Below are 22,049 nucleotides of genomic sequence, written 5' to 3'. Positions count from 1 at the left end.
GGTAACGGAAAGCAGGAAAGCACAACAGAGGAAAATGCCACTGGATGTACCAGCCTTTTCTAGGCAGATTGAGGAAGGAGTCTGTACTCCAGCTGGGGATGGTGAATGCAGGTTATAGCTCCTCACTTAAGTGCTGAGCACTCTGGTGACACCTGAGAAGCTGCCGTGCTCTGTGTGGCTCCCTAAACTGAGCCTCAGCCACCTCAGACATTTGCTGGCATGTGGCACCACCTGCTCAAAACACTCCCTGGCACCAGCCACCCTGTTATTGCTGAGCTGAGGTGACTGCATCCTGCCCCTCCATCCCTTCTTCACACACTGGGCTGGGAAGGCTGCTTGGCAGGCAGAGAGGAGACCCCACACAGATACACTGAAGGGCTGTTTGGAACCTGGTGCACAAATCTTCCCTCTTACTCACAAACACACACTCTTACAGTGGGACTGAGGGCTCAGCCTCCTCTTCCTCTTCATCCCCAAGCAATAAGCCAGCCTTGTGGAATGGAGAAATCCTAGCACATATACCCTACCTTGTTGTAGAACTGCAGCTGTGTGCTTTCTGGGGGCTGATCAAAGCTGACTGGTGTCTCGCTGGGCTGGGACTGTGTCCCAGGGCTGGTGGGCGTTGAGGGAGGTGTGCTGAACGGAGAAACCAGGACCTTCATCCCAGGGCTTTTGGGAGACACTCCCGGCAGCAGAGCAGCTGGAGCAAAAGCCAGATTGGCCTGCAATGAAAAACCCCCATTAGGGTCATGTGGGACAGCAGCATGTGCTACACATGACAGCCACACAGGGGAACCCCTGCCCTGCCACATCTCTCAGCTGTCACAAGCCACAGATCTGGTTGTGGGTTCCTCCTGGTGACACTGTCAACAAACAAGTCTGGGCAGAGAAGTTATGACTGGACATTTGTTTTTCCCTGGCAGCTGGAACCTCAGGACATGTTCTTTTGTCATCCTGCGGCCTTTTGGGATTTTCCAGTGACCCAGCCAATACACCACAGTCTGCAGTGGCTGAGCTGGCAGAAAATCTGAACAAGCAGACAGCAATCACTTCAAGATTTAAACCCTCCTGCATGTGCCCAACCAGAGCTTGCATTTTCCAGCCTGATCTGCAGGTCTTGCAGAATGACCTGTGCAGTTGTGAGAAGACCATGGAAAGCAGTGAGCTTGTGATTAACTGTGGCAAAACACTTCCTGCTGGCCTCTCACTGAGAAGCTCCCCTAGGCAAATGTCCTTGGGTGCATCAGGAGGGACAGTGCTATGAATAGGCTCAGGGTTGTGTCGGGGTGGCCAGGAGGCTCTGGGGTGACACGTGCTGCCAGGACAGGCGGCTGGCAGGGGCAGGGCACTCTGTCTTCAGGCCATCGAGTGCTGAGCTGCCCTCAGCAGCACAGATCAGGCACCAGAGAAGCATAAAAAGGGCAGGAAGGGCTGGGTGTGTTTGTGTGTAGCTGCAGGAATCCAGATGAGGGAAGGGAAGTGCAGAGCTTCCAGGCACACACATGGGACAGCCAGAGCCTGGAGCACACGCCCCACTGCCAGGATTGTCACTGCCTGTGCTAGAGGCTAGCTCCCTGGTGGAGTGCAGGGAACTCAAGGGAGTGACACTGCTGTGAGGAAAGAGCTGGAGGAAGTCTCAGCCAGGGTTTCCCTCACTTTCTCTCAAGAGCTGCACCTAAACTGAGGCTCCTGTCGCTGCTCAAGCAGCGTTGCTGCCATGCCCATGCTAAGCCATGTACTCCACAGATCCAAATGATCCTGATCCACGCACTGACTGGGGATCACTGGATTTATTCTGGTGCCCATTACCATTGCCAGACCTCCTCTGCCTTCCTCTTTTTGTGTGGTGGGGCTGGTTTTTCCCCAGTGAGGCCCTGTTTACCAGGCTGTCACCCCTGGCTCCTGTATCCCCTTCCCATCTGGGTGCTCGGCAAGGGAAGCAGCTATGACCAATGCCAATCAGTTTCAATTTGCCAGGACCTACCTGCAGCTTTTCAATCATGGGTGAACTTTTCACCTTGACCTTAGGAATGGGGCAAGCATTTGGTGACCGCTTCTGCAAAATAAAATGAAGTAGGAGAATGTCACAGTGTAGTAGGTGAAAAAGAGAAAATACATAAAGGCAGAAAACTTGGAAGAGATAAGCAGAAACTGCTTGTAGGGAAACTAATGAAGCTTCATATAGTGTTCCAACACACAAATTTATTTTTCTTCATTCCTGACCCCACTCTCCTTTTGCCATCTAGCCATCCTAGGGCTAGATACATGTACGCTCCTCTGGGCAAAAAGGGCTGCTGTCTGAAGTTCTGAGTTAAGTGATGCGTGATGGCTCTGCTCCTACATTGACTTCACTAAGGTATCAAGCCTGTGGCAGTTTCCCCTGGTATTATTTCAGGACCAGGCAGATTGAAATTCTACCTCTTAAAGCCATAATGTTGGCAAATATTGTGAACTTTCTGTAACAGGAAAGACTTTCTGCCACCACTTGAGTAACCAAGTTAAAGGATATCCAATTAGTATAAGCAGGAAGAGACTAAATGGCAGGAAAGGTAGAACTATGAAAAGGCTGGAAGCAGTTTGAGAAAGAGAGCATTGCTTTGAGAAGGGGCATATTGCTTTTTTCAGAAAAGGAAAGAATCTAACATTTTAAAACTTAATGTTCCTTTAGCATGGAGACAGCAAGAGCCTATAGCTCACAAATAAGAAGGACAAAGAACTACCTGATTATTAAGGGCAGGAGAGAATGTGATATTTGGTGGGTAGACCTCATACCCTGCAATACTGAAGGACAGAAGTGACCAAAGAGGGCCTGAGTGTAAAATTTCGTAAGTAGCAGCCAGCTTACTGGGACCTGCTCATTCAAGGGTCCTAAAGAAATATTCAGTGGGTATTGCAAACAAGCCCTCTCTTCACTCTGGATTAATTTCCTTTTTCTGAAGATGGAAAAATCTGATGACCAGAACTATTACCCCATTATGCTTAACAAACAGCGTGGGTGCTCCCTGTTCAACTCCAATAAATACCAGTGGTTCCTGAACAGTGGTAACTGGATGGATCCATCAGTGTGCCAAGGGTGAAAACAAAAGCAGTAAAAATGGGCTGTGAATCCATGCTACAGGAGCAGGGAATAGCATGGAGCTGACTCTGGGTCAGTACATGTGTGAGAGCAGGGACAGGTTTGCTGCTGGCTGATTGATGACTTTGCACAGCTTGACCCCTCTGCCACCTCCAAATTCATGTCTCAGGAGAGAACAGGCTGCAGAGAGGAAAAACCTTGTTCCCTTATTAAATTGATACTCACTTGCTCATCATTGTCACTTGTCTCAGTTTTGTGGGAATACAAGGGAAGGGAGCAGGGTGGTTTCCTCCGAGTTGGCTTATGTGGTGGTACCTAAGAGAAGAAAACAACCAACTCAGCAGCAGGGAAATCAGGTATCTTAAAAAGGAAGTGAAATTCAAGTACCAAAGGGCATGCTGTGTGAGTGACCTGCTCATGAGGCAGGACTCAGCCTGCCCAAATGACTCATCCAAAGGCAGCAAAAGATGGAGTAGCACATGGCTGTGCTTATGGCATCTAGAGACCTAGTGTTGGAAGAGTAGCTTGTATCTCTTTCTTTGTGCAACAGACACGCTTCTAAGCTGGGGAGGGTGGAGAAGCCTTCCCAGAAACTTTGCCTGCAAAGCATCCTCCTGGAAACCCCTTCACACTGGAGAGGTTCTTACTGTTCCCTTTCCTGTCATTACCAGGATTTCCTTTAAATGAGTCTCAGCTGCCTGGTTTGTGATTTCCTACTTTATGTCTGATATATTTTTGGGGCAAAAAGGGGAATTCTGACTTTCTCAGAATTTCAGTCCCATTAGTTTCTATTGAGTGCATAAAGCAGTGCACAGGGACAAGGCCTCAGCTGCAACCTTAAATTTGACTAAGAAGCTAACTGTCCAGAGGAGAAGGAACAAAAAAAACTAGTGGCAGGGACACTGATTCCTTCTGAATGTCACTGGACTCTCAGAACTGAGAGAGAGTTCCCTAGGAAGGAAGGGATGCATATACCTATTGCTTTGGTCTTGCAGCCAGGTCTTTTTATGCCAGGTTTGTAGTCTTCTGCCAAGATGTTAACACACTTTCCATGTGTTAAAAGAAATAATCCAAACTAACTGGCTAATATCTGGAATGTTGGATAATATCCACAATAAAGTATTTGCATAATTTTGTTACCTTCTCACAGGCTGGCTGTGAAAAGTTGGATTATGGCATCTTTGCCCTCTGTAGTTGGCTGTCTTGGAGGACCTTTGGACCTGATGTCACTTAAAGTCTGGAGGTGCTGCACCCAGGCATGGAACTGCTGCACCTCTAAGGAGCCCAGGGCAGCCCTGCCCTTATCCTTGTGTCATACCAGGAAACAATAAGGTGTCTTGTGGAAACCCCACCATTCTGCAACCATGAAATGCTGCACTGTGCTACAGTGGATGTGCCAGAGGTTCCCTGGTTGACAGGATTCCCCTCTGCTGGCATGGGGCACGCAAGGGTTAAAGACTGTCCCTTGGGTCATCAATCTGAAGCCAGCCTGAGAAAGCTGGTGGGGAAGTGACAGATGGCTTGCAGAGAAAAGACAGGAAACTTTGTCCTTCTCTGTCTCTGGAGAAAATGAGTTTCTCCACACTGTGAGGCCCCTCCACACTGCCCTAGCTTGGGAGCAGCAGAGGTCTGTAGATAACACAGGAGAGGTCTGGGAACTTTCTGACTTCTGAAGGGTGAGGGCCTTAGTGCACTTAAATCCCATACCTTCAAAAGAGGAAATTACTGTAATGGGACAGATGAAGTGGTGTGCTGGCAACTGGAGGGGAAAAAAAAGAGTGCTTGGGAAAGGACTGGCTATTCCCATCCTGGGAGTGCTAAACTCTGATAGATGATGGCATGCCAGCCCTGCAGGGCAGAGGTCACCACTGCATCCAACCAAAGACAGGAGGAGTGACAGGGAGGATACCCTTAGGCCAGACTGGGATCCGGAGAGGAGTGGCAGAAGGGAGCAGCTCAGTTTCAAAAGGTGCCTGAAAAGGGCCACCAGCAAACATTTATGCTTCTAAAAGAAAAAGGCATCATTATATAGAAGGCACTCTGAAAATATCCTCCTTTCATAAAAAAACCTGACTTTCCCTTCTTCCTAAGAGAGGTATTCTAGTGTTTTGCTTAGCTGGAGAAAGTCAGCATGTGAGACAGTGCTTGGCATAGTGGGATTTCATTAAAATAGAGTTCAGCATGATAGAGATAGGCACAGAGTCTGAAATATCATTGGGAAGAGGCAGTGAAGGTGAGTAAAGAGGCAGCTTTCTCTCAGACCTACACAGAAGTAATAACCTGGAGGAAACTTACTTTTGTGAACAATGCGCTGATGACATGCCACTGGCTGCTACACTGCATTATCTGTTGCTTGTTTCTTTTCCCATCAGTATTGGCTATTACATTATTTAGTGCTGCTGTCTGCCCACAAAAGCCAGCCCAAATAGGACATGCCTGCACTGCTATCTGCTGCTGTTGCATAAATCTGTGCACCTTACCAAGCTCTGCAATGTTTTAGTTAGTGTCTGTCCCAAGACACGGCTCTAGCAAAACACTCATCCACTAATCAGCAATTCATGGAAGATACAGCCACGGCTTACATTGCACGAGGAGATGAATCCTTTGTGCAGATCCAAAATCAAGGTGGATTCATGTTCAGATCACTGATGTTCCAGCAGGAAGAGACAAGTGATTAACTTCCCACTCGATTTCCTACTGGTGGCTGCAGAGCACCTTACCTCTTTTCCAGGGATATTTGCTGCTTGCTCTTTGAACTTCCCTGCTAGCTGAGCCACTGAGGGTGATGCCGACTTGTCCACCTCTGAGTTGGTCTCTGCTGGCCTGTTCTGACAAACCAGGAACAAGAGGTTGTGAGTGAAGGGTGGGAAAAGCAAGCCTGTATATGTGTTGCAAAGTTCAAGAGTAAGCAAGGACTTGAAGCAGAGTTTCTCACATCTGGCATCAATCAGCCAGCCTGAGAGCAAGAGGTTTGGGAAGACAGGATTTAGCAGCATTTTAAAATATCCCAGAAAATGAGTAATTCATGCAGAGCCTTTCAGCTCCAGTTGAAGAGCCTACACTCAGTACTTTTCAATGGAAGCAAACCAGGTATCTCGGGCCAAGTGTCTGTTCCTTTTGTCTTTGCAGTGAGCAGATGGAGCAGGCAGTAATGTACATTCCCATACACATCCTCAGCCCTCTCATACCCTTGTTACTGCCCTGGTCACCATCAGTCTTGCTTTTTCAGTGATTCTGCTGTGAGAAGCCATTCCCAGTCCTCACAGCAAACCAACATCTGCTTGGAGATGTGTCCCTTGCTGTTCTGCTTTTTTCTCAGTGAATACTGAGGCACGTGGGGGGGAGGAAGGAGGAAATACCATGGCTGAGTGAAGTTTCCACTCCCCTGGGCTGACAGCAGGCTTGTGCTGGAGTCTGGATGATGCAGCTCTTCCCACACCACACTGCCCTGGTGTCATCCCACATTCACCTTATTTTCTCTGCTATGTGTCTATTGAGCAGTGTGAGCAGAAAGCCTTGAAATCAAAGCTGTTAAAGAAAACCTTTGTTCTTCATCTCTAGGATCTGATGCCGGGGAAACCAAACCAGAGGAACTGAAATAACTAACCAGCAATTGTTATTCTGATTCTGTTAGAGGCGCAGAGCTCAGAACAAGAAAGCAGGCTACGAACCATCTGTAAGGAACCTCACAACTCACAGCTCCCTGTACCACCACCATGAACCCATGACCTGCACCACACTTCTCACCCCACTGCCTCAGTGCCCTTTCTGCTTGTCACTTTTTGTTTGCATTGTGGAGAAAGGCCTTTCCCTTTCTCAGAGACCTGTAATATATACGCCCAATAAATGTTATCTTCTTTTTCCCAGGCCCACAAGCTCCTGTAGGTGTCTGTCATTCCCTGTTAAATTTCCCATACACTTTGGAATAGCTTTCCTGAATCCAAGGAAGTCATATCAAGCTGTCTCATCTCAGTGACCTTCACGCACCTTCCCCTCATCTTTTCACCTTTCACTGGAGTAATTACAGGCAGGGAAAGTGGCAGATAATGGAATGGAAGAAAGAGTGAGGTAAGCAGATCAGCAGGGCAACCTGCTGCACATGAAAAATGATAGCTGGGCTAAGTGGGGAAGAACACCAGTTCCAAGATGCAGGGTGTGTCTCCCTGCTGTGAAGGGAGGGCAGGCTGGAAAGAGGAAGGAGCAAAGAATGAACCTGGAGAATGCAGAATGGACTGGGACACTTGGCTCATCGTACCAGCTCCCGGGATACCTGGGCATGGCAGAATGGACACCTGAAGTAAAGACTCAGTTGAAACTAAGCAGCTGCAAGTGCTCTGTCTGTGGCAGAAAGGCTGCCTCCCTCATAGTCCATTTTTCTCCAAGAGCTTCTTTCACAGCCCTTTGCTTTTTCCCAGAAAAGACCCTGAACTTCCTCTTGGCCTCTCTGACCTCTTGTTTTCAGGGTGAATTTTTCCTTTTTTTCTTTTTCTTTTCGCTTCAGGCTGAAAACACAGCTGCCTTTCTTTGATCAGAGCTGGGAGGCCAGCACGGCTCCATGGGTGTCTTGTGCCGGCGGCTCCTGTGGGCGCGGGGCGCAGGAAGCACTGAACATGCCATTCTAAGATTAGCACCAGTGGCCCACGGGGCTGTGTCCTCCAGAAACTGCCAGCTGCAGACTCTCCCATTTCGGAAAATAAAGGAGAGGAAAGGATCCTTATTCAGATCCCTTCTGGCAGTTACACTGCTGTGCTGTATCCAGCTTTTTTTACAACTTTTTTTGTGCCCCAGGTGATGTGCCAGGCTCTGTGTCTTCTGGTCAAGGGAAGGTGTTGTATTTGGGTGCAAAAAGTTCCCTTCTTTTCACTGCAAGGAGAACATAATTCCTTTGACTTCCAGGAGCTGGGCTGGCAGTCTCCCTCTCCTCCTTCCCACCACTGTGAGGAAGGTGGGAAGTTTCATTTTATCACTTTCAACCCAGAGTGTGTACCAGCCCTCAGCCTCTTTCACACCTAAGACTAAGACATCTGCTCGATGAGCTCTCACTCAGAGCTCAGTGCTGGCTCTCTCCTGCCCCACGATATTAATTATGTAATCTTTCCCATTCCTGGTCATGCTGCCCATCTTGGTGGAATAACCCACCGCTATTTTTCTAAATGATTATGAGAAGTAGCTCAGTTCATTTTCTCTCTCTCTTTTTATTTTATTTTTTCCTTTTCTATAACAGTGAAATTCCTCAGACATGATTTTTGTGCTTTTTGCAGCCAAGTGCTGATTCTTCTCCTTTTCAAAAGAAAAACATGGTCAGCCTGCATGGGCTAAAACCACTGAGCTAAGGTTAAAGGCTTAGTCCATCAGTAATTTGGTGACTCTGAGGTCTTTTACTGTTTCATAAAAATAAGTGTCTAAGCATTGTACATTCTGAGAAATGTCAGACAGAGCTGTAAACAGGAATTTAATTATACCATCAATGTAAGCATGGCGCTGTCTGCAAAAAAAGGAAGTGCAACTACCAAGTTCTCTGTAAGGGGTTTGCTTCACTTTTCCAAATAAGTTTATAAAATTGAGTAAATTTGAAAACAGTTTTCAAAACCATGTTTCTTCATCTGCTTTTAAAACTGAGCCTAGTCTCTGTTAGCAGCTCAGGGGAAGAAAGTTCTGTCTTTATCTGTATCTGAGGTACAAATGTATCAGTTTGAGCCCCCCAAACCTCTCCTTCCTTATGCATCGGAGTTCTTTCCTCTATTGTGAGAGCAGAACTGCCCACCGACCCCTGACTGCAGACTGTGTGAAGGGAGGCCACTGCTTTTTGGCACAGATCCTTCTCCTCTCACAGGCTGCCTGGGTCCACTGGATCCTCACAGAAATGACCTGCTCCCCTAGGTGCCCACAGAAATTCCCCATCATGTACCTGGTTTGACTCCTGAAAAGAGGAAGGTTCTACTGGCTAAATACCAGCCGAGTAACAGCAGAGATCCATACTTCCCTTATCTCCTTCCCTCCCCTACGAATCCTCTGACTCTCTGCTTTTGGCCACATGGGTCACCTTTTACCTGAGATGCAACACCTCCACAGCACCTTGCAAGGCTGGAGTATTCAGCAGCTATGAAATCAGTGACGGTTACACAATTTTTGGTACTGGTCCTGTGCAACTATCAGCCCAATTCTCATGCAGCTGCATCTAGACATGTTTTTGAGGCCAGTCCCTGATCCCCACGTTTTGAAAACATCCCATTTTCAAAAAAGTTTCACAGGAATGATTCTCTGCAGCCTGTTCTCACACCATCCCATCATGCCAGATCCTGTGCTCACACCAAGCACTGCAAAGATCCCCCTGTGACTTTCCTAGGAATCTTTTCATTGCTGCACACACAATCTACCTCAGCAACAGCAAAAATGGCAAAAATAATGACGGATATGATGTGTCAGAGGCAGACATAATAAGGCATCCAAGCCTCAGGGCCAGGGTCTTGATTACAGATCCAGAAAGAGTGATATTCAGCACCCAGTGCTGCACCATGAGAAGGGAGTTGTCAGTATGGCTAGAGAAAACAAGAGGGTGTCAGTGGTTTTGGGGCACAGTTTCATAAGCCCTGGGTTTCAGACAGCTTGTGTTTCCAACCACTCATTCTCCTCTGACCTTTCCTTTCCCCCTTCCCCCCTCCCCTCTCCCCTGCACCTGTGTGAGTTTGTGGGGCTGTGCTGTAAACTGGATCACTGAAATGATCTGAGCTTAAAATACACCCCTTAACTCTTTACACGGTTATTTTTAACCCGGATCATTTCAGCCTTGGAGTTCACAGCATGGCCCACCACGTGCTTGCCCTGCTGTAGTGGAAAGGGATGGAAGGGTGACAGGAGCAGCCTCAAGCACAGAGGAGAGGGCTTTCCTTTAACTGCTCCAGCCAGAGCCTGAGGAAATTACGTCCCTATGAGTCCTCCTGTTCTGATAAGACAGAAAAATCGTATTTTTGCATGCCTGCTGGTAGAGGCTGGGCTAGTCTGCAGCACTGGTGCAGTCTGTTGCCACCCACCAGAGATGCAGCCAAGTCCAGGCCATGACCTGTGAGCCACCACAGGGAGCACATCACTGGTAAGAAGTTGCCATTAAGCACCTGGAAAACACCCATAAATACTGTGGCAGCCATCCCCAGCAGCCCTGCTCCAAATAACAAAAACCACAAAATGTAAGCAGGTTCTCTATGTTGCATGGCAGAGGCCAAGCTCTACTCCTGTAGGACATGCTGAGCTAAGGAAGGGATGTGGGATGCATCTGTGGGGAGGAAACTCCTGAAGTCAAAATAAACCATCACCACACTCTGCCTGGAGGCCAGCAAATGGGAAGCAGTGCTGTGGTTTCACTGGGATTAAAGCATCAATCCTGACCAAGGCTGGATGTTAGGAGCAAATGAAGCCTATTGCAGACTCTTGCTTCCCTGCTTGGCTCAGCTCTCCCAAGGCAAAGCATTCTGCACAAAGCCTTCCCAGGACTGACCCTTCTCATTTTTCAGTGAGGTAGCTGCAGGATCTGAGGAGCCAGCCAGCCACAGACCTTGTCTACACAGGAAAGCTTATACCAAACTGAGCTAACTCTCCCAGCCTGCAGGGCAAAACACAGCTTTAATCTGATAGAGGTGCTGCTTTTCTGCCTAACTCAACCCATTTGCAATTGGCTTGGCTGAAAGGAGCTGTTCTCAAGCTCGCAAGTACCTGATTCTGACACAGAAAGCAGCATTTTGGGAATGACACAGTAAATTGCATCAGGGAATAAATATGGCTCCTTTCAGGGCTCCCCAGGGGTTGGAGGGGGAGAATGTCACCTACTTCTGCAGTGAGGTGCTGCCCCTTCCCCAAAAAGGTTTCTCTGCAGAGCTGGGATTTGATGGACCGAAGATGTCCTGCACATCTCAGACCACGCAATAGATAAGTGATGACAGCACTGCTCCAATCTGGGGTGACAATTTCCATCAGCAAGAGCCAATCCCTTCTCCCTGACCCATCTTTTCTTCAACCACAGAGGCCAGCTGGAGGCAAAAGGTCACTGAATAGTCACACAAGGCATGATCTAAGGTATGCTTCCTGTTTATCTGCAGAGGATGAATTTATGCTCTGGAAAAGGCACCACAAATGCATCTCAGTTATTTTGGCTCTTGCTTTTTTTAAGTGCAGATAAGATTAGATGGGCAGTTCATAAGGAACTCCTCTTTAAATCAACTAAAAAAGCTCAAGAGCAGTTTTTAATTAGGATTAGACCCATGCTACTGAACGGAAAAACCTCTTCAATTTGTAGTTTCAATAAAAGTAATTTCTCCTTCTCTGACATTTAGATGAATCCCAGCTTGCACCCTCCTGCCAACATAACCTGAACTGATTTGTTTATCTGTACCCATGCAAGTACATCAGTGGCATCAAGATCATATTGAAAGGGGAACATTGTTTGCACCGGGAAGAGAGAGGCAAGTAAGCAGGGTATGTTTAAAACACAAACTCCCCCAAAAGAGCAAACTGAAAGATGAGAGGGTGGGAAAACACCTGAATCACAGCATGAGGAATTAGGCAGCACAAAGCAGGAGATGCTGCTACCCACAAGCTGAGCCTCCCTGTTCTCCCATGACCCACAAAGCACAGACACAGGCTGAACAGAGATTGCCCAGGAAGTAGGTGAGCTCACACTGGCCTTGGCCCATGTTCCACATCGCTAGAAGGAAATCTCATGATGCTTGTTCCGACTGGAGCTCAGCACCACGCTGAGCCCCTGGCTCAAGAAGCAACACATCCCAAGATGTAAGCCTTGAATAAACAAAACTCTTCTTGCTACACTGACCCCTCTTCAGCCCAGCAAAGCATCCTTCTTTGCATCTCTTTCTTTACTCTTCTTCACAAATCATTCTCACTGGAGACCTTCCAGCTCTGTTTCATGAGGGATTTGTGTGATTTATTTACTCACTTAGTGTCTTATCTGGCAAGGAAGCTGCTCCTTGTCTCATTGTAGTAAACTTTAATTCTTGGCAGAAGCCCCAGCTGGAAGTGGCTGCAGCTGTGGCTCTGTGATACCTCCTAGCCAGTCCTGTCCGCCACTGTGTCAGTGTAGCCTGTAGCACCTTGGGAAGCAAGGCCAAGGCTCCTACCTGCCTTTCCTACCATTTACTGTACAGCAGGGGTGGTATTTACTGTGCTGTGCTCCACCAGAGCAAAAGCTACCCTGTGAGCCACCTCTGCACCACCCTCTGGTGGGGCCCTGAGAACTTTGTGAGCATTTGGAGCACTACCACAGTTACTTTCCAGGAGAGGACAAGACAAGAGTATCTTGCAGGTCTTTCAAATGTATCCTAAACACTACAAAAAAACCCAAAACAAACCCCAAAAAACCAAACTTTTCTACTTCTATCTTTCTGCATTATTTTCTTTGATCAGCTTTTACCAGATACTAAACACCTCCATTCCACAATCCCAATTAGAATTTTGTGAGCTTTATGAATGGCAGCATGCACAGTCCTCATCCTTTTCCCCCAAGCTGCCATCGGATGGCTGAACAAAAAGGAATAACTGGTCTCTGTGCCATGGGCTCCTCAATTGCTAGAATGCAGGAGTGAAACATAACAGACAGCTGAGCAAAGAAAGTAAGATTTCCACTTCAAAAATACAAGAAGAACTCAGGAGCTGATAACTGGCCATAAAAATCTGGTTATGAAAGAGTGTAAGGGTTTGTTGAGGAGTGTAATGATGACTCCAGCAGGCTCTGCAGAATCCTTGGCTGTTCTTTGCCAGGCTGGCATTTTGAAGGTTGCACAAACAGGTTTCTAGTTTGACTTACAACAAAAGGAATTAATGTCTCATATGAGAGTGTGCACAACTGTGCAGAACCATTGCATGTTCAAGATAAAGCTTCATCTACATAGTGAAGCCTCAGCCAGGGCAGAGGAAGCTTCCACATCTGGTTGATGTCACAAGCAACAGATTCATTCTTGCAGCTTTGGGGAAAGCAATCTGTGAATTATATTGTGAATGCTGGAGTTTGGGCTCCAGATTTCTGAATACTCTGCAAGGACAACAGGACCTCAGATTAGGTTTGGGACCAGTCTGAGCTCCTGGCTCCAAAGATGGGTTTTAGACTCCATTGACCCAGCCACACATCTCTTCTGTACATATCTCTAAAGAGCTTTAAGTTGTGGTTTCCTTGAGGCAAGGGACTGCTTGTTAATTGAGATGTCAAAAAAAAGTAAAGAAATATTGGACATGGAACTTTTGGAGGCAGTCAGGAAGAGGTAAGGAGTCCTGCTTACACGTGCTGCCTTCAAGGCAGTCAGTGTTGCTAGAACCCAGAGATCCCTAGCAGCTCTCCTCAGTTCCCTCTGAAAACAAGACCTCTCACAGCAGCCCTAACAAAGACTCAACTAAAACTCCCGAAATGCAAATGGCAGGAAAACACATCAGGTCTTCTCTTGAACTCTTCCTTTTTGAAATATTTTCAGTGGAGAGCAAGTTTCTTGCCTGAGGGTAAATCACTGCTGGCCTTTCTCTTAGAGTCTACTGAATAAGTTAGCTACAATAACAACACAGAAGTATGATATTCCTTCTCAGAGTGGCACCCAGGTCAATGCTTATCCCATCACAGATAAGTGAATATAGGATGAGTGTGTGCCTGGCCTCAACTGCAAGGCTTATTGCACATCTATAATGAGGGTGATAACGAGGAAGGAGCTCTGACTATACCCCAGGGCAGAATACTATGAGGAATGTGGACTTCAAGGGATTGTTTGTTTTTAAGAGAAAGAGCAGAAAAATACCACTTTACATAAAATATGTAAAAATATGTAACACTTCCCTGAGCTTGGAAGGAGTTTGCTTTAGGGCAACATTCTTTTCAAGACTTAGAGTGATCTGGTCTTGATTTTCTCATCCTGAGAGCTCCCTTGTGAAGTGCTGCCATCTTGGAGCTGGGGGTCAAGCACTGCCCAAAGGCTAACTCACATGAGAATATTCCAGCTCAGCAGCTTTCATCCAGAAGACTGCAAGAAAATCTCTCAATTGTCACTTGAAAACTACAGAGGGTTGGATCTGCCAAATTTAAAGGCTAAGCAAAGCAAGATTTGGGAATTGGGTAGAGGCTGATAAGTAGCCCAAGACTAGTAAAGGGAGAAATGTTTCTCAAATAAAGGAAGCACTGTATTGAACTTGTCCACTACACTGTAAATAAATGGTTCGTGTACTCTCAGCTTTGCTTGCTAAGAGGGGAAACTCCTGATGGTTTTCCATCCTTTAGTGGTTTGATGTACCCAGGTCTATTTTTACCTATGAGGTACCAATAGCCCAAGTGTGCTGGGCCATGGGGACCACTGGGTGGTGGCTGGAGTGAGATGCTATGGTGTCAGCAGAACCAGGCAGTGCCAGGCAGGAGGAAACAGGCAGAGGAGAGCAGCCAGTGCCAGACACGCAGGAGAGGAGCTGTATCCTTCACAAGGAGAATCATAGGAAACATCTGCAGACATCGGGAAATTCAATGTAGTGAATAAACTATCTACCTTCTGTTCAGAGAGTGACTACAATGAAAATAAAATTAGATAATCCTTATTTTAAGCCAGTTGTTCTTTCCTTTGTGCCATGTACATAGCTCTCAGGAGTGCCTGGCCTGTGCTTGCCAAGCTCCATCCGGAGAGATTAGCAAAGGCAGCAAGAGCCGCTGTAAAAGGCACAAGTGAGATCCTGAGTCTCCCTTTTGGCAATGAGAATATTTGGCAAGTGCCTGGTGCCTGCATGTTCCCAACACTGCATGGGCTGATTAATCTCAGCAGCATTACCTCAAATCACGGTCAGGAGCACCTGCTGAGAGGGCAATGTATGGGCTTGTGCACTTTAATGCCTGTATAGCTATTGCTGCATACCACCCAGATCTGGTCCTGAGGTAAGCCAGGGTGTTTCACCTGTCAGGAGAGCACTTAGGTGACCAGGCAGGTGTGTGAGGTCTCCTCTGCCCCAGAAAACCCTGAATTCTTTGCTACATGTTGGCATGGCTTAAACAAGCAGGCTGGCAAGGGCTCACCCTAAACCCTTAATTAAAACCCATCCCTTCCTGGGCAGACCAAAGAGTTTGAAGCCCACACTCTCAGAAGACAGAACAGAGCCCAGGCTTCCTGAGCAAGTGTCTTATTGCTTCTGGCAAAGGCTGCCAAGAGTGGTTTGATCCAACACCACCATTACCAAAAGAGGCAGTGAACTGCAACACCTGGTCCCTACGGGCAGGGTGCCTGTGCAGGGGCAGCATGTCTGAAACCTCAGCCTGTACCCTACAGAGACACAGGCAGCTCTTGGCTCTGCTGTGCCCTGAGCAGGAAAAGGCAGCTGGCTGTTCAGGCACGGCCCTCTGTGCAGGAGATGGCAAACCAGTTACAATCTATCATTTAAACAAATTATTTTGTGTGCATTCATAGTGGTTTGGGAATCCATGACTGAGGTGACCACAGAAACCTGCAGCAAAACATGGGTGTCACTGTTTCCTTTTCTGCAACAAGTGCTCTTTGTGAAATGCCTGATCCTGTTTGCCATGCTCAGAGTATCCTAAAGGAAAAAGGAGTGCTGGGAAGAGATGAGGATGTGGGATGGGGGGAATGTAATAGGGACCCAAGGACAGGTCGAGCAGGGCAAATTCAGGCTTATGCAGAAGCAGCATTCCAGGCACTGGTTAAATTTAATGTAGAGCAGGTGGGTGCTCAGTGAACTGGAGGAACCTACAGGGTCAGGGAGTGACTGGAAAATGTGGATTGCAGCCTTTCCATTTTGCATTAGTCCTGTAGTTGATCTACAACATGGTAATTCCCCTCAACTGCTCAAAAATACAGGAAAGAATTTTAGTCACACAACTAAAATGAGATTTTTCCCAGAAGTCAGAGTGCTCAAGAGGAAAGACACAAAAGGTGCTCAAGAAAGGACAAGATGATTCCTATTGCAGGGAGAAGACAGGAGGTTGGGATGGGAGGTAGGAAGGTGAAATAAAAGTCTGTTAGGCACCAGTGAGACCTGAGAGGGGAGAGGCTGTGGGACATACAGTAAAAAGAGATAATGACCATCAGGATTATTTGGTTTATAAGATACATAGCAACATTTGCCTGAAGACAGTGACAAGGAAGAAACAGGAGGGCTAAGCAGAGAGGCAAAAATCTACATTGCCAGCCAGGCCAGCTGCCTACAGACAAGGTGAGCGGGGTGTCCAAGAGAGCAGGGAAAACATCCAAGCTTCATTAAGGAGTCCAATGAATTAAAGGAGAAATGGCCTCCGCCTTTCCTGTAGAAAGGCCTTGCGTCTGCAATTGCCTCACAACAAGCCCAGCACAGCTGCTCACAGACAGGCCAAGCAGCCAACATGGAAATAATTCCAGGCAGCAGGAAAAGGATCATGGATAAAGTTGATATGTGGCTGGATGCGGTCATACCCAGCCACACAAGTGGAAAAAGAGGGAAAAGCTGAGAGGCTGTGCCCACACAGGCAGCATGGCAGCCTTTCCCTGGAAAGGCTCCGTGCAAGGTTCTCCTGCTACCTGAAGCAGCACAACCTCAGAAATCACACATACTAGGTTTTGAGCCCAGACAGGGTTCTCTCTTTGACTCCTTGTCTCTGTTCAGATGCTGAGGTATTCAAGATGATACAGCTTCAAGAAATAAAAAAGAAGTACAGAACTACTGAAAAGCTGGTAGTTTACTGTGTGGCTGCCATAGGTGGAAACTTACTGCAAACCATCTAACTACAACTCTACCACTGCAAACTGGAGCTCAGCCATCAGCAACCTTAAGCACTGAGACACAAAAAACAAGTAGCTGAACACAGATCCCAACAACTACTAAGTCTGACAATACTAGGAGACTAGACTAATACCCTTCTTCCCTTTATGAAGTCCCGGAAACTCAGTGTCTTGCTATTTCCTTCAGGTTCATATACTTGTTTTAAAAATACTGGCTGTTATTTATCTGGAACAGTTAGAAAAGAAAAAAAGAAGTGGGTTTTTTTTTTCTTCATTTGGCCTTAAAAGAACAGTATTGATGCTGCAGAGCTCTTCCTTTGCTCCAAATGAACACTAGGGACACATCTGAAGCAACTTTAACTTTAACCATCAAGTTTATCATATCTTTAAGTCTCTTGGGGGAAACAGTTTGTGCTGCTTAAATGGGAGTGCTATCAGTAAGCCAGAACCTTGCAGCGGATACACTGAGAATTCCTATTATTTGAGGTTATGAAAATTCAGATTGGGATGCTGAAAATAAAGCTCCTTAGTCTGGAATGCCCTGTCACATACAGCCCTTAGCTCCTCACTTAAAGAAGGCCACAATGAAGGAGGCCAGTGGGAATATAACAAGAGGAAATGGCCTCAAGTTGCCCCCCCAGGAGAGATTTAGATAGGATATCAGGAAAAATTTCTTCACTGGAAGGATTGTTCAAGCACTGGAACAGGTTCCCAGGGAAGCGATGGAGCCGCCATCCCAAAGGACATGCACATGTAGCACTTAGGGGTTTGTTTCAGTGGTGGGCTTTGCAGGGCTAGGTTAATTGTTGGACTTGATGATCTTACAGGTCTTTTCAATCTAGATGATTCTGTGATTAACTAGGCAGCAGGACTTCAGTGTCATCTGAGAGATAATGCACCACTTTCTTAAGTAATTGAAGATCCCCACTCTCCTTCAAGCAGCACTATTAATTTCTCCAAAATTAAAATTAGGTGAACACCTACACAGTTTTAAGCTTAGTTCAGGAAGACATCTGGATTTTCTGGTATGTCAGGCAGGATATGGATATCAAGTCCTATCATTAACTCCTTCTCTCCATCTGATGGGAGCCCTCTAGCAATAAATACTGTCTGAAAGCATACAACAGACATGAGCTATAGCAGATATCTAAACTGCAGATAATATGCTTGAAGGGGCGGGGGGGCGGGGGGGTGGGAATGGGTTCTTTCTCAGAAATTATCCATTGAATAAATAAGTTGATGTGGTTGTGTTGTTTTAAGAATCCACAGACATTCCCAATGTGGAATTGCTCCGTTGGAGCCAAGGGCTGATCTGTACCCTGGCAGGGTGATGCCGATGTCCTGATCTACAGCTGACAACAGCTGTTAGCAAGATGTTGGTCTGGCTGGCCTGGAGAGCATTGCTTCCCATGTGTCTTCAGCAGCTTGTCCAGGCAGGCTCTGGGATGTGTCCTCGAGACTTCCAAAGGCTCCATGGCTGGAGCAGTGGGTTGGCAGCTCTGATGAAGAGCAGTGGTGGCCACTCTAAGATGTAGCTGCTTTCCTGGTGAGCTACTTCCACCAGCTGCTTGTACAGAGCTCTGCTCCTAGCCAGGGCTTCCCTCAGGATCCTTCTCAGCTTCCCAGTGCTTCCCTTCCAGACATCTGTTTTACTTAATGGTCTGGGAACTGTACACAGCTTGTCAAATTCCCCCAAATTAATTGGTGCCTCTCTGTGTGTACTTCCAGGCCTTCTTCTGGGGAGCTCTTGCTGCTCTAGGAGAATGAGGGGTGAGCTGATGGAGGAACAACCAGCAAAACCTCCCAGGCTGCCCACAGGAGACAGGAAATAGTGCAGTCTGTAGGGCACATGCTCTGCTCTCATGTGAGCAAGGAATGTTAGACTAAGACACAGAGTGGAGAGATGGCCAGGAAGGCTGGACTTGCATGTGTATTGCTTCAGTGGGGAAAGAAATGCATAAACCATGTTTATCATATTGTGTCTTGAAATAAATAATTATTTTATGCCATCTCAGCCATGGTGTTCCTTTAAGTGACTTGCTGTAGCTTCAGACACGATGGGAGGCTGCACTCTCACCTGCAGACCCTTGGACAGCTGCTCTGTAAGAAATGGGCTAAGCCAATGGAACAGCCCAAGTAGCAAAAAAAGTCTCAACCCAATGGATCTTCTCCCTTGGTTGCTTTACAGGGGGTCAGGAAAAAAGCTCTGCTTTTAGCAGAGTCTGAAAAAAAAAAGATGAATTTCAACATGAGGAGGCTCAGACTCAAGATGCTTCAGGTGGGTCAAGGAAGGGATCGCTCTTGGCCTAATGAGTAACCACTCATTAGATGAACTTTAGAAAGTGCATATACAAAAGTCATAAATTATCTAATCTGAAGCTATTCAGAAGTTTAAATTAGAAACTGAAGTCACTGAACTGTCAAAGAAGGTGCATGGAGAATGCAAGATACAGGGACAGTTCAAAATATTTCTGATAAATGCTGTAAGTAGACTGTGGTACCTCCCCATTTAAACTCAGTTAGAGACAGCCCAGTTGGAGCAGCACAGGGATTCAAACTCCTCCTAATTTATCAGGCTGGGAACAGAAAATCAGAAGGGTAAATATGCCTACACAGAGCTTCCAACTGCAGCAGCTTCCAGGACTCATCAGTTAGGACTGTGCTATCTTTGTAACACATTGCTACAAAATTAGGTCTACACTGGATACAGGCAGCTCAGAGAAGGAGGTTCATATTTATCTAAGCCTGGAATTTAGTCTAAAAAGGTACACAGATATGGAGTGGAGGAAAGTGATAGCAAGCACTCTGCTGGCAGCCAGCTTGAGGTGTGAATGCTGAGCTATACCCACAGAGATGTCTTGTTAGTTGGACCCTGGAGGGCTCAGTGGCCCCAGCAGCACTGAGGACCTGTGTCTGCAAAGCTGCTTTCCCACCCTTTGGCTTCATTCAGAGTCTCCAGCCTGTAAGATTCCTGAAAACTGGGCCAAACACTGGGAAAATGTACCCAGGCAGCTGTAATTTGCTGTTATGTTTGAAAATGCCTGAGTTTTCAGCCCAGTCTGGATCAGCCATAATGAGGCATTGAAAATACAGTCTTTTCCACTGGTAAACAACTCATCTATATACCCTAAGGAAAATGCACACTAGCTGCAGCTTGGTCTTTGACATAGATAATTTTTTGGCGATGTGAAGAAGATAATGATCTCTGTTTCTGAGTAAAGCTGCTCACAAAATTTTCCTAAAATTCTTTAACAGAGAAACCCAGTGTTCATAAGAGTTTTGAAATACTCTACCCCTACTTCAGTGCTCTATTTCTTTTACCTGCTGGCTGACTGGAACCTGCTTACATGTTCTTTCTCTGGCAAGAAGAGGAACTAAAGTTCCTTCAGCCTCAGGCACAGTTTCCCCAGGTTCAAGCTGGGCCACTGGAACCAGGTGTCCAGGAAGCGTGGGCACAGTGCCTGCACTTAGTGAGTGAGTGAATCAGCACTAGGAAGCTCTGGCCAGCAAGGCCCTGAATTCACAGGTGTTGAGAAGAAAAATTAAATTCAACTTTTGATCTCTGGAATCACTGGAACAATCCAGTGATTTTTCAGTACCTTAGCTGACTATGACAGGATGATGTATAAAATGAGGATGAAGTCCTGATGTGAGTGGAAAAGGCAACTTTGCATTGACCTGGGAGATGAAAGACACAGTGCTAAGATTGTTTTATTTTTTGCAGGCGTAACCAGTGTATCCAGGAATCCATCACTTTTCTTCTACTCTGTCCTCTACACAGGCACCTGCCCTCTGGATTACCACATTTGTTTGCACAGAGAGCCCCTCTGCCTCTAACTGGGAATGAACACCTTCAAACTGGGAATGGAAACCCTGGGTTCTCATGGAGGGACAGTGTTGACAACTCCATACACCTTGTAAAGACTAAATGGGAAACCAAATTAGACTGTGCACATTTCAGAAGTTAAACATGCCCTCACAGCAAAGCCCAAGGGGTGAAATTCCTGGGAAGCCTGGCACACCAGCTCAGGTATGTGTCTATGAACAGGGCATGTTTCATCTGAACTTACATCAGGAGGAACATGGCATTTAACAGGAAGGTATTTCATGATGATTGACTTGAGTAAGCCATGACTGCTGTTGCAGTATGCAGTTTTAAAGGATAAAGAAACTCGTTCAAAAACAGGAATAAAGAATAAAAATAAAATTTATTTTGTGTTTTACACAGGCAATAAAATCACCATTCCCAGACTCTTGCAGATGTGATGCCAATTTATATTGACCTGAGCTTCCCACAGGTAGAAGTTTGCTGGGCTTGAGCAATGCACTGCAGCAGGGAGGAATCATAAACACTTTTGGGGCCTGATGCTGAATAGCCACTGGTTTCTCCCAGCAGCCCACATGTGGAAGAACTGCAGAAGCAGGATGGTGCTGCCCCTCTGGTGGCCCTATCAGTACCACTAACCTGAATACAACTGAAGATTGCTTCTTATCTTTCTGCCACTCAGTCCAGTCTATTTTTGAATCATTCATGGGAAAAAGATTTTCTACTACATTTGATTTCCACTACGCTACTCCAAACCATGCCAGACCTCACTGTTAGAAATCTTTCCTGCTATTTGGTGAGATATAAATATTTCCTTTAATTGGATCCCATTATTCCCAGGCATACTGCTTTTTCTCATGCACTGACAAATTTTGTTTCCTCTTTTTTCTAAAACAGTTTTACAGTACTGTCCTCAGACTCCCTGCAAAGCCACACTAACTTGTTAAACTCCAATCTTCTGAGGCAGAATTCCCTCTTCTTTGCATTTTTGTGCCTTTCTGTACACAAGAAGTCACTGGTCTGCACTCTTTAGATATCCAGGCTTTCCAAACCACACACGTTAATTCTCTGTGAATTTGAGAAGCCTGGGATGAACAGAAGCTTTGTTGAAGCTGGCAGTGGTAAATCAATATCCTTTGCAGATTAGCCACACTGACCAAAACCCTCTGTGCATTTTGTTAGAAAGGGTAAACAGGTGTATTTGCATATGCAAAAAAAAAAAAAAAAACCAAACCAGCTTACAACTTTTGCTACCTGTTCTATAGGGTTTGAGCTCTTTTAAAATCTGGTGATGAATAATGAAGAAAAAGCCATGCATGTAACTATGCAGTAAATCTGGCAAGTGAGGTATGGGTCTTTGTTTGCAGAAGACTTCCAGAAACACCTTCAGCAAGTGATGCGCTTGAATCTGACACAG

The 22,049-nt window shown here is 46.4% G+C and overlaps 1 protein-coding gene across 2 annotated transcripts in view; it reads right to left on the bottom strand.

Moving 5' to 3' along the window:
- Positions 1-22,049, bottom strand: part of RCSD1 (RCSD domain containing 1) — a 30,211-nt gene that overhangs the window by 3,193 nt on the left and 4,969 nt on the right. The window contains exons 2-5 of one of the 2 annotated variants that reach the window (XM_021550153.2): positions 5,797-5,904; positions 3,302-3,391; positions 1,985-2,056; positions 528-722 (exon numbers count right to left, since the gene is read on the bottom strand). In XM_021550153.2, coding sequence (XP_021405828.2) covers positions 528-722; positions 1,985-2,056; positions 3,302-3,391; positions 5,797-5,904 — 465 coding nt within the window. The remainder of the gene's footprint in view (positions 1-527; positions 723-1,984; positions 2,057-3,301; positions 3,392-5,796; positions 5,905-22,049) is intronic. The other variant, XM_021550154.2, reaches the window with a different exon arrangement.

The sequence above is a fragment of the Lonchura striata genome, chromosome 2 (genome assembly GCF_046129695.1).
Source record: "Lonchura striata isolate bLonStr1 chromosome 2, bLonStr1.mat, whole genome shotgun sequence".
Classification (NCBI taxonomy): Eukaryota; Metazoa; Chordata; class Aves; order Passeriformes; family Estrildidae; genus Lonchura; species Lonchura striata.
The sequence above is the reverse complement of the archived record's forward strand: the minus strand, read 5'-3'. Positions and strand labels throughout refer to the sequence as shown.